Source organism: Seriola lalandi, unplaced genomic scaffold (assembly GCF_002814215.2).
Source record: "Seriola lalandi dorsalis isolate HSWRI2012SDOR001 ecotype SW California unplaced genomic scaffold, Sedor1 jcf7180002054524, whole genome shotgun sequence".
Taxonomy (NCBI): domain Eukaryota; kingdom Metazoa; phylum Chordata; class Actinopteri; order Carangiformes; family Carangidae; genus Seriola; species Seriola lalandi.
Window position 1 is genome coordinate 1,154,174 of NW_019525077.1, and position 13,017 is coordinate 1,167,190.

At 37.7% G+C, this 13,017-nt stretch overlaps 1 protein-coding gene across 1 annotated transcript in view; it reads left to right on the forward strand.

Annotated features, from left to right (window-relative positions):
• The first annotated feature begins 1,890 nt into the window (after window positions 1-1,890).
• The window catches only part of mapk1 (mitogen-activated protein kinase 1), a 31,487-nt gene continuing 20,360 nt past the window's right edge, over window positions 1,891-13,017 (forward strand). Inside the window, exon 1 of the mRNA XM_023414387.2 lies at window positions 1,891-2,287. Coding sequence (XP_023270155.1) covers window positions 2,142-2,287 — 146 coding nt within the window. The 5' untranslated portion in view covers window positions 1,891-2,141. The remainder of the gene's footprint in view (window positions 2,288-13,017) is intronic.

Here is a 13,017-nt window from a genome sequence, read left to right on the forward strand (position 1 = left end):
AATACTAAGTAAAGTGACTTAGGTGATTCATTAATCATCAATTACCTGTGGCTCAGCAGGTAGAACAGGTTGTCCACTAGTCACAGGGCTGGTGGTTGAACTCCAGCTGCTCCTCTCCACACATCGAAGTGATACTCCAAGATACTGAGCTGTAACTTGTCAGACCAGTGTCTTGCATGGTAGCTCACTGCCACTGGTGTGTAAGTATAGGTGTTACCTTTTTTCTTTTTCTTTTTTGTCTGTAGACAGGTAGAGCCCAGCGCTTAGACTGAAACACAAACAGGAGACATATGGGTAAACTAAATTACAAAGTATTTTATTAATAATAAAATCATCAAAAGAAACACAAAGAAATAAATGATAAAAGTCAGTAGTGGAGGGAGTGGCTGAGTAGAAATGTTCTGTGTGGATGTTGTGCTGTAAAAACAAAGAAAAGGAAAGAAAAACCACAATGCAGAATGGTGTAGGATGGTGTAGGATGAGGAGATGTTGCTGCTGCTCTGGCTTACATGCATTGGGGACACCGGGCCCAGGCGTGTCCCATGCCACTGATTAAACTCCTAATTGGTCTGCAGCCTTGGAGACGCAAAGCATAGAAACATTGGAGGAAACCAAGCAGAGGGACTGTCACAGGACCAAGCAGTTAACTCACAAGACTCAGTGTTGGGCCTCTTTGTTTTCTTAGAACACAAAATCACACCTCTCTCATTACATCCACCAAATTCTTGACTATTGGAGCACCTGCTCAGGGGTTGGTATCTTCACAGGACGGAGGTCTCTCACCCCTTCCTTTGAACTTCCTCTAAGTCAAAGAAGTGTCGATATCTGCTGCAGACGGAGGTTTTATTATATATATTTACTCCAGAACTGGATCAGTTCATGCTCTCAGTCATGTGTTTGTATACTGGTGTTGTTGAGCTGCAGACACAAACACACACAGCAATGAGGTTTTTTGAGTATTTCTTCATTGCACTATGCAGCAACATTGGAAATCTAACTGTAACTATAACTGACATATTACACATATAAAATCATTATATTCATTAAATAATCATTAATCACATTCCTATATTGTTCCAGCTTCATTAGAAGTGAATGTTCAGATAGTTTCCAGATAAGTCATATGACCAAGCCTTAATTCCTCAGGGCACCTCAGCAGGTTAATCCGGCCATTGATGGTGGTAAATCCATAACCAGTGAAGGTGTTCTGCAAAATATAATGAGTATAATGGATCGTTTCTCGTTTTTGCTCTCAAACACCAAACATGGGAGCTGGTTAAAAACCCTTGTGATCTACGGCACTGTGCACTTTATATGTTTAGATTTTTATCCATCAATACCATCTAATCGGTCCTGTAATATATTCTGCAGCATGACAGTGGGACCAAACATACACAGCCAGAGTCAAGAGGGACAATGAGTCCTGCAACCCTGATCTCAACATCATGGAGTCAGTTTGGGATCACATGAAAAGACAGGAGAGACTGAGACTGAGTCACAGAAAAACTGAAGTTCTCCAAGATGCTTGGAACAACCCACCTGAAGAATACCTGGAAAAACTGTGTGCAGGTGTGCAGAGGAGAACTGGTGATTTGATTTGGGTTTTTTCTTATGTTTCCTGCATTTTGAGGTTAATAAATAAATAAAAACTAGCATTAATTCTCATCCTCACGTCACTTTTAGTGCCTAAAGTCTTTGCACAGTACTCTACTGCTGATGAGTCGAGGCATACCTGAATGCAACAGTGGCCATCCACAAAATAAGTAAATAAATAAAATAATACAATTTTTCAGAAAAGAAAAGAAAAAAGAAAAGAAAAGAAAAAAAAGAGAAAACGGCAGATCACATGACCGCCTCCGTTATTTCCTGCAGCAGCTACCTCTCCGCTGCTCGCTCCTGCCTGCGACAGCACATCAGCGGTGTGGTCGCTCTGAACGCACGTCAACGGAAAGAAGAAACACTCCACACGTCGAGAAGGCCTCCGACACACTGTAAACCCTGTTGCAGTCATAGCGAAGACGGATATAAACACACATATATATTTTTTCTAATCCTAGCTGCTCGTTTTTTTTTTATTTGATAGTCTTGTAAAAAAAGAAGAAGAAAAAAAAAAAAAAAAAAAAAAAAAGCCAGTCCTCATAATGGCGACAGCTGCGGTGTCTGCCCCTGCTGGCTGCGGCCCCAGCCCCGGGCCGGGAACGGAGCTCGTCCGCGGGCAGGCCTTCGACGTCGGGCCTCGGTACAGCAACCTCTCCTACATCGGGGAGGGAGCCTACGGGATGGTGTGGTAAGTTTACCCGAAGAGTCTGTTTACTTACCCAGATTTATTTTTTTACATACCGCCTGGAGTTTACCCCTCTCCCTTTAAGCCCGACACAACGTTAGCTAACTTAAATCCTTTTCCATTTAATACAACAAAACAACGTTATATTTTAGCTAGCAACAGTGTCATTACCTAAATGAAGTCTGAGGCAGTTAGTGAAGGAAGCAGATTGAATCACATTGAATTAACAGATTTTTTGTACATCGTAGTTGGTGGGTTTTTTTTGTGTGTGTTGCTGTACTTAACTTGGAAGTCTTTTTTATTTAGTTTCTTGCATCAATGGCGAACGTGTTTCTACATTAAAAACCATTTGCATCTTCTTTTAATTGGTTTTTTATGGCATCTTCGTGTCTAAAAACGCAAAATACAGCTTAAAAAAATGACCAACTCTACCATTTTTGTCAGTGATATTTCTACAACAGGCACTCAGCAGGGTGTGTGCAATCCTCCACTTAAAACTAACATTGATTTTACTTAACTTAATAGTCTCTTCTATCAAACTAGAGTAATAACCTTTCTTATACTTGACCATTAAGTATATAGGATTTCAGTTGCTGTCAGTACAGACTTACTACCACATCTCTTTTTCTTCATTATATCATCATCATAAAATGTCCATGTGTTAGCTGTGTACACTGTGCTTAGGTTTCTTTGGAGATATTTGCATGATGCAACTGAAAATGTGTTGCAGTAAGGTTTCCTTGTACATTTGCTATAGTAGCTGATGCTGATGGCTGGTTACATGCAGTATATGGAGGAATTTGTAGATGAGATCCACTCTGGAAGTAGTATTCTCTATCTAATGATATGCTATTAGGGGTGTAGTGGAGGATATACTCATCAAAACCCAATTTTTGCTCTGTTATTTGTGGTGTATATTTTGTATCCCCCTCTTCTGCGAGACTGTTGGCTTAATTGTGCTGAATTTGTAGTACACGTTCTGATTATTAACCCCAAATATGACAAACTTAATTCAATTTTAACTGCATCTCAGATTGCATTAAGTGAAATCCTACTCTCCTCCTTTTAAAAACACTAAATCGTGTTGTTCCTGTAGCTTGTGGTGATGTAGTTAACCTTAAATGTGCACACTCTACCGTATTACATAATATATTGTCCTTGTGTCAAACAACAGCGGTGTGGCTCTTTCTTCCTCTAATGTGAGAGGATCTGGGTTTTCCGAGAACACTGATTTGACTCATAACCTGCCTACATAGTACAGACACAGCAGGTTGTTTAGCATGTTTTTGTGTGCAAAATGGGGAAAACTTGCCAAACACACACAGCCACGGTTCTTTCTTGTACAATCTCCTATCAAACAAATGATTAGTACATGCTGTAGCTCAAGGCAAGCAGACCAGATAACATACTGTTAACCATTAAGGCCCCAGTCTTGGAAGGGCGTTCAGCTGTAAGGAGTTGTCTGTGAGGCTGCTTTGGCTTTAAAATAGACAATAAGATGCTATTTTGACAGTTGATCAATCTTTGAAGTAAAACTACCAAATAGTTGTCTCTGGATTGTCGAATGTGAGTATTTGCGGATTTTTATCACTAGAAACTTAATAGGTTTGGGCTTTGTGAATAGACATAGCTAGACCAAATAAACAATTTGAAGGCATTACTATGCTCTCAAGTTACTTGTGATGGGCATTTGTTATTAGTTATTAATGGAATTTTTTATTTGTAATTATTATTTGCCATATTTACGGCTACATGAATCAATTATTAATCAAAACAACCTGCGGCTTAATCGATAGACAGCTGGCTGTCTTAATATGTGCTGAACGAATCATTATTTAATTTTGCTCAACTATTAATTCTATGGTCACACATTCTGAGTGCTTACATCTGTCACAAATCCGATTTTTGTGTTGTTTGCTAAACGCAGCAGCACATTTAGATTAATGTTTATGTATGTGCACTAACTCTTTTAGAAACAGACAAATAACTAAACAAACTAGAGCTGAAATGACCAATCGATTAGTTTAGATTTGTTCATATCGCTGTGCTGTTTCTGCACTTCACCTCCCACCTGTTACGTTTTATTCCTCGAACTTTCTTTTAATGTAGTGTCAGTTTCTGTAAGCAGAGCTCTCTCTCACTCCCTCTCTCTTCGTTATCTGCTACCAATACTGGCCTTTGGGGGGTCGTTGCTTGCTACCCAGTGCTTTCTGCTTCTGGTTACTGCAAATGCATCTTCCAGTAATATGAAATGCATTAGCAGAAGACTTTTTTTGTTCCCCCTCAGATAAAGTTAATGGTTTGCTCTGCCCTTTGACAGTTTGTTTCAAGATCAGGCTTCTTTTGACGTTGACCCCCCCCCAACAGACCAGATGATGACTTAGTGGTGTCTCTGGTGCAAAATATTATCACTCATTATTATCATTTTTAATGGGCCGGATCGGAATACTACACATTTTAAAGGCATTTTCATACAAAGCGTGTTGTGAATGGTTTATTTCAACCATGGAATGTTTTAATCCATTTGTAGGATTCATCTGGGCAGGTGTGAGCAAACCCTCTCAGGTCACAGCAAAAAAAAAAACAAAAAAAAACAAAAAAAAAACAACAAGCTAATATGCTTTTAAATTTAAGTCTTGATTATCTTCTAAGGCAACGGTGATAGAGTGTATTAGAAGTTACAATGGCAACCAAATACAGGAAACAACCCAGAAACAAAATGATTTGTGAGTTTACAGTAAAGTATCTCTTCCTGGCATCAGGGATCATGAATTACAGCAACAAGCACAGACAGGTCCATTATGCTTGACTAAGGTTAAAGGGATCTGGCAAATAACAGCTTACAAAAAAACTTCATGTGCATTTAATGTGACCCCTTTTTTTTTTTCTTTTACAAGCCCTTACACTAAATAAGCACCAACATAAACTGTTTAAGTGGATAATTTGAAGGAGAATTGAAATTCATTATCTTGGAGGTTCTTAAGGAGAAATTCAAATTATTTTGTTTCAAAGAATTCAATTACCATTTTCATCTTGTAGCCCTTAAATGATTATATTAACACTGTATACAAGCAGCAAATACAAGGTGTATAAAACAGTCCAGTGTTCTCCCAGTTTTACTGTAATCTTCACTCATCTGCACGTAAAAGCCCAGTTCTTGACTTTCTGGTGTGCTCAGAGGCAGTTGGAGTGGGTGATGTGTTAGTCTCAGCCTCCTTGCACTTGTCTTGCTGTGCTCTTCTTCAGACTTGTGGTTTTCGCTCACTTGGTCATGTTGCTTTGATGTGCAGCAGCCAGAGAAAGTGGTGCAGTGTGTGCTTCATAGACGGCCCGCGGTTTGCATCTGAAATATTTCTAAATAGCCTCAGGTAGTTCTTCTTTATCTGGCTTTCTCATTTGTGCTAGCATTGCACCACTATAGAGCATATACAGGTTATCATCTTGTTAATGGCTTCACTTGCCGTCAACAAGCATTATGGCACAGAAAAGCTGCCTTCAAGCTTATATTTTGTTATATACATTTCATGCATAAAGACACATTTAACATAGAGGTTTTAAACAATATAAGAGAAGATCACAATTAAAGTTTTTACACATTTTTATTTGGTTAAAAATTAAGTTAAAATTCAAATGTATATTTTACAAGAACTCTGCTGCCAATTATTTTTGATTAAGTGATTAAAGGTTTTGGTCTGTGAAATATAAAGATACTAGTGAAAATAATTACAAACACCTTGTTTTCCAAAACCCCAAAATATCGAGTTTACTATTCTACACAAGAAAGAGAAGCAGCAAATCCTCCCATTTGAGATGCTGCGAATAGAAAATTTGAAAACTTTCCCCTTTTTTTTTTTTTTTTTTGGGGCTTGAAAAATGACAAATTGTTGGAGCTGTACCTTGATTACACATTAGTCCTATAGTTGGAACTGTGATGCAGATATCTACACATGTGATGGTACATCTTGACTTTGTGTTACTGTGAAGCTAGGCTTGGCCGATATTTGATGGTATCAAATATTTTTCGTCATACGCAATATTTTCCATAGTATTGAAAAAAGTGTGTAGTAGCAGTATCGTTTATACCCGTTGTGCGACTTTCTGCATCAGACGAGCTTATTGCTTGGTCCATCTGTCTATTAAGAGCGTATAATGTGCAGCATGTATATATGTATATGTATGTATATACATTAACTACCTAAAAACTATCTTTCTATCTATCTAACTTTCTCCATTGTCTCCATGTCCTGCTTTTGGTTGCCTTTTTCTTTTCAATGTGCCGTCCTAAAGCATTTCAACTAACTGGATCACACAAAACATCACGCATAGACAGGGAGGACAGTGTTGTATCAAAGATGCAAACTTGGTGGCCGAGGAGTTGCTGTCTATTGTCATGTCTGACTTTTGTTACTAAGGCTACATGATAAGCATCGTCTGTTTGCAGTGTCATAGCCATAGCTCTGACGTGTGTTGTAAAACCACATTCTAATAACATAATTACACAATTATAAAAGATTTGTTTGACACCAACATTTGATCTAAATTCTTCATTAGGGAGTGTGTTTATAGAGACACAATCAAGGTGACCTTTTGTTCCTCTATCTCAATGTATTTGCCTTTTAGAGAAGCTGAAACATGATAACAGGGTGTTTCTGTCTGAGAATATGAGCATTAAAATTTTGCAAACATTATTTCATCAGAATTGTAGTTGTAGTGGTTGATTTAGTTTAATAATAGTGCAAATCTACATAGGAAAAGACTGGATTGGGGATTAAAAAGGTCAATATTCAAAGTTAGCTGCAGCAGCTATAGATATAAAACATGTGAAATTCAGAGTCTTAGGTTGTTTGCACAAAGAAGGTCTGCTACCCAGAATACTCTACAGAGTTTTGAGTTTGTGTTAGGATATGTGGTATTACAAAATCTGCTTGTGTTTGACTGTATGGTAAGAGGGCGGTCGACTGTGAGGCATGTCCGTGTCATTTTCAGAGTAGGCCTATTTTCGTTTTCAATAGCCTCTTGTTGATGGTAAGGCAGTTGCATGTCGGGGCTTTACAGCGGCTGAGGGCTGCACAGATTGACGTGTTGGAGCCTCTTCACACAAGCCTCGGTTGGTTTACGCCGTCTGCTTACACAATCACAAGATACTGTATCACCCTCAGTGATGATATTCAGAATCTGCCGTGGCGTACTCTGCCTTTTCAACCCGCCCACATGAACAGTTAGATCATGGGGGGATTGCTGCTGAAGTGGCTCCTGTTTATAAAAAAAGTTTTATAACTGAAAAGATTGGTGGAAGTTGGCAGGTTGTAAGACAGAGAACAATGGGATGGCATCTCATTGCTTCTGCTTGGGAAAATTTTTTTAGTTTTTTAAATGTTGCTGGATCGGTTCATCATTACAATCGATTCTGATATCTCCGGTAACAGGGCTCCATTTCCCCAAATTTAACATGTGTGTTAAGCATTGTGTGGAACTCTTTGAAATCCTTGTTATTTAACGAATCAGGAAGCCAGGAATTTCTGTGCCTCTAAAAACTAAATGAATGTAACTGTTTGGTGGAAATTACAGCTGAACGATCATCCTGCGGTCATTTTGACAGATGCAATATGAGTCAAGATTTTACTGGTAATGGTACATTTTTGAATTTCATTTTCACTTGGAAAAAAAAAAAATAAAAATGATGTAATTTTTGCTGTGGTCTGTGCCAAATAAGCATGTTCCCTCACGTTATTTGTGAGCTGACGGGTCCCAATCAAATCAAAAAAACTGCATTTCCTGTGGTTTGGATATTGCACTTGGTCATATTGTAGTTTTGATAATAACTAATTGTTCAGCCCCAGAGGAAATCTCACAGCTGTATTTAACATTGACCGGTTATGTCATGGCTGATACCTGATCTGCTTTTTACGATCATTATTGTTGCAGATAGTGATCCAGTGTATCGGATCGGTGCCTCCCAAGATAATTGACAGTAAGGAATGTAGATTTTACTAATATAGGTGGATTTGGCGCCATGTTTACTGTGGGTTTTTAACACGTTTGTTTGAGTTGTAATGCAGGTATAAAAAGCAGATTCATGTGAGCAGCATTTTGTCATTCAGCGCTCATAGTTGCAGTAAATCTGATGGGACCTGAACACATCATTAGAACTCAAATCAAGCTTTCTTTTAATTTGAAACCAGTTGGCCTAAAAGGTAAAGTTGTAAAAACTTTGTTTTGTTTTAGTTGTGCAATTAAGAGTTATTTTAATTCTCTTAATCATTCCATTATATTTAGACAATTAATTGTTTTAGAGCTGCAGTTGATTAGAAAATGAACACGAAATTTAAGAAAAAAAAAAAGTTTAAATTGTCTGATTTCAGCTTCTCAAAAAGCCAAATGTGGTAAATGATCCATGATAAAACAGAGAAAAACCAGCAAATGCTTCGGCCCCGTTTCTGTTTTCTTTACTTATGTGAAAAAAAGCATCATGAGATCAAGTTGTTACATAAGTCTGTGCTACAATATATGCACTAAATTTACATGCAGTCTGATAATGAGCATGTGTAGGGTCCAGGCAAAGCTCCACGGGACATTTTGTTTTGGTTTAATTTTATAATTTAACTAATTTAACTAACTAACTTGATTTAACTTAAATTATCAAAACAAATATTGGTATTGGCCACCACTGATAAATTTCATATACAGTAAACTCATCTTTAGTTAACATTTCATTATAAACTGTGACTTTTAATTAAATGTTGTTGTCACCCGTGTGATATCGACTCCTTGACCATCCTGATTCTCCACTGTTGCTGATGCTCCGCTTCATCCTGCCATGAGCCGTCCTCTTGAAATGACACCGTGACGCCCATCTCCATGGCAACCCCTCTGCCTCTGACATCAGTACCACCACTCCACAGCCAATGGGAAAGTGAAGGAGAGAATGAGAGCCTTGACACTCTGAGATCCTGTTGTGCAATTCAGAAGGAGATGTAATTTGTGTAATTTGGGTGATTACGCCTGCCAAGATGAACACAATGACTTCTGGTTCAACAAGCACGTAAACCATTCACGCACACTGCTGCTTGTTGCATTGAAGCCGATATCCATGTTCATCATCAGGGCCTGACATAATATTTTAGTGCTGCACTGTTGCTGCATCTTGGCCCCTTGTTGCATCCACGTATTTCTCAGGAAATCTAATCCAAGTGAGCACAAACCCTTCTGAATAAGTTACACACAGTTCTGTGTGTCTGTGTCTGTATCTGTGTCTGTGTCTGTGAGGGGGAAACAATGATGTGATTGCATGCAAAGTAAAATTTGCATTAGTGGCCAGACGGCTTTGATGGTATCTCTTGGTCTCATTTTAATGTCACAGTATGCTTGCAGAAGTTGAGGTTGCATTTACATCTCCACACACACACACACACACACACACACACACACACACACACACACACACACACACACACACACACACGGGTGTTGTCATCTTTTAGATGAAGTTGTGCTGGACACGAAGCAAAAATTAGTTATTACATCACTGACAAACTCAGGGAGGACCTTCCTCTTTTGTGCATGTTTTCCTGCCGCTGCAACTTTTGTCAAATGTTAAAATGCTGAAAAGACGAGCAACATAAGTGCCTACATGCACATGCAACATTGAAACAAGTTTTCTGTCTTTGAAATACCATGGGTCTTACCCCCTCTGTAGCTTAAAACATTCATGGTTATGTTTAGGTCGTTCATGGAGAGTCAGCAAACGGATGTGGTTGATTTTCTTGCAGGGTTGTAGTGAAAGTGAACAGTTGTAGAATTCTTCTCTCGCTCTCTTTTACAGTTTTCATGCTACACATCAGTTATTTTCATCTGTCATTTTTATGTCATATTTAGTCTTTGAAATGACCAAAAATATCCAAGATGACACCTTCAGAAGTCTTGTTTTTCCAAACCCCAACATATTTAATTTAGAATAATATAAAAACAGAAAAATTGCAACTGTTCACATTGAAAAGCTCGAATCTGAGAGAAACGTTATTAAACAACTTTAATGAAAAGGTGCAATAAATGAAGATTGTTAATTGACTGGTCTATAAAATGTCAGAAAACTTTTTGCAGTTTCCTAAAACCCAAGGTGATGTCTTCAAATGTCTTGTTTGTCCAATCAGTCTAAAACCAAAAGATAATTAATTTGCTGTCACATAAGACAAAGAAAAGCAGCATATTCTCACAATTATGAAGCTGAAACCAGTTTATGTTTGGTATTTTAGCTAGAAAAAATTACTTAAACAATGAATTAATTGTAAAAATAGTTGATACATTTTCTCTTAATCAGTTAATTGTTAAATTGACTACTTGTTTCAGTTGGTGTAAAGTTTAATTTTTGGTGGTGATCTTGTTGAGGAGGTGACTGTGACGCTAATCCAACAAGAAACATCTCGCATCGGTCAGATTAAATTCTCATTTATGGAGATGGACTGTAAATTTTCGGTTGCACAATACTATTAAGAAGTATTGTCCTATCAGCTCTTGTGTTAATTGTTCATCCTCATTCAGGGATACGAGAGAGTGCTTCATTTAATAGGCAGAATTTTGATGTATGCAAAATACCACCACGTGAATCTGGTTGAATGCAGAGACTCGGCTGGCGATGGAATCTATGACCTTGCTGATAACAAGCTCAAACATTGATAGCGAGGTTCAAGTGTTTGGTCAGCACTGGAAGTTACAAAGCAGTTACACAGTATATGGGAGTGGCAGCGTGCTTTTAGGCAGAGGAATAAAGGAAAGAAAAAAGATAAGTGCTTTTTCTAGGAGGGCTGCTGTACTTAGACAGTGCGGTATTCACAGTGTTTGTCTCTGTGTGGGCTACACTGCTTTCATCACTGGTGTGCCTCAGTCAGCAAACCTGTGTTTACCTTTAATACTCTCAGTAAACTGGGTGGTTATTGAGCAGTGTATCGGATGGAGTTGACATGCGTTTTAAGGTTTGCACAAAGGGGCCATTTCTTTTAATGTCAGTGAGGTTCTCTGTAATCAGTATGTCATTCAGCTTAGTTTACTTTAGGGTTTCAGGTAAATTAACTGCATAAATTCAGTCTGATGCTATGCTAGTAGCCGCGATAACGGATTCAAACGTAAGGTATGGACAGAATAAGGACAAGTGTGAATTTCTAAGCATTAGTTTTCACATCTGTATTTAGCGCTATTTGTTCTTGTGCTGTCTGTTTTAAGCCTGTTGTGTAACCTAGCTGCTATCTGAAGAAACCAGAAAAGTGTGCTGCTGTGCAGTCATAATGACTGAAAACAATACAACACACAACAACAACTGCTGTCATGGCAAACAGGGTTGATAAAGCACAGATCTGCTCATAAGAGTCGGTGTAAGAATGAGGCGCTAAGACAACGACAACAGGGAAATTTACATATTTATATGTGGCTTACCAACTAACCATTATTTTTATTGATTAATCTGCTGATTATTTATTGGTATAATTGAAGACTTTTTATTTATTTTTAATTTATTGATTTTTCAACACATGCAGATTACAGCATTTCCATTTACTAATCTAGTGTGACACCAAGTAACTCACATCGCTAATTATGCAACATGTTTTAAGGGCAGCTTGTCATATTTGTACTTTCACTTTCTTACAGTCATGATTTTCTTTCAGGCTACACCCAACATTTATTTTCATTTCATTCATTTTCCACAGACCAAGGTGATGCCTCTAAATGTCTTGTTTTGTCTGACCAACAGAGTCCAAAATCCATAGATACTCAGTTTATCATCATTTATCACAAAGAAAAGCATCAAATCCTCATATTTGAGAAGCTGGAAATATTTTACATTTTGACTAAAATGATTATTTGATTGTCAAAATAGTGACAGATTAATTTTCTCTCAATCGACTAATGTATTACTTGACTAATCTCACATTTGAGAAACTATTTCCAGCTTCCCAAATGTGAGGATTTGATGGTTTCCTTTGTCATATATGATAGTAAAGTAAATAAATTTGGGCTTGGACTTGTGGTTTTTAAAATTCAGGCGGAAACAAATCACTATTTTCATGGTCTATTAATCTGCTGATTATCTTATTGTTTGATATTATCATTACTGGGTTAGTTTTTCGGTCTATAAAACATTACAAAATAGTAAAAAATTACAATTAAGGTCAGAATTTTCCAGAGCACAAAGTTAAGTTTTCTATATACTGGTATTGATGTAAGTAATTTAAATATCATGTCAGGTTTCATCATGCAGCCAAGATGGGTAAGCCATCCAGATCTTGCAGAGGTGGACATAATAAACAGCAAAAGATGTATGCACTTTTATAAAATAAAACATTAACCCGAGTATGAGTTGGATGCTGCCCTGTGACAAAATACTACATACGACAGCGAGGATCTATAAAGAGTAACATCAAACATCAATGCATGTTGTGTGCACAGTGCAAGGAGGGAAAAGTTGCTTCCTCCAATTCACTTCCTCAGAGTTTCTTCAGTCTGTGAAGGTTTCAGAAAGTCTCAAAGCACTGAAGTAAGTTTCTTGTAAAACGAAAACAAAGCCTTAAAAGTTATTACAAAGTCTTAAATTTAACTTCCGTCTCAAATCTGGTCTTTTTCCTGTTGTAGGCAGTAATATTAGATATAAAATATTTGGTTATGTGATTATATGCTGTCAGGAGATGTAACACCTACTGTAAGACTACAAGTGAGATCGTTGTGACAGTGGGTTTTGTAACTCT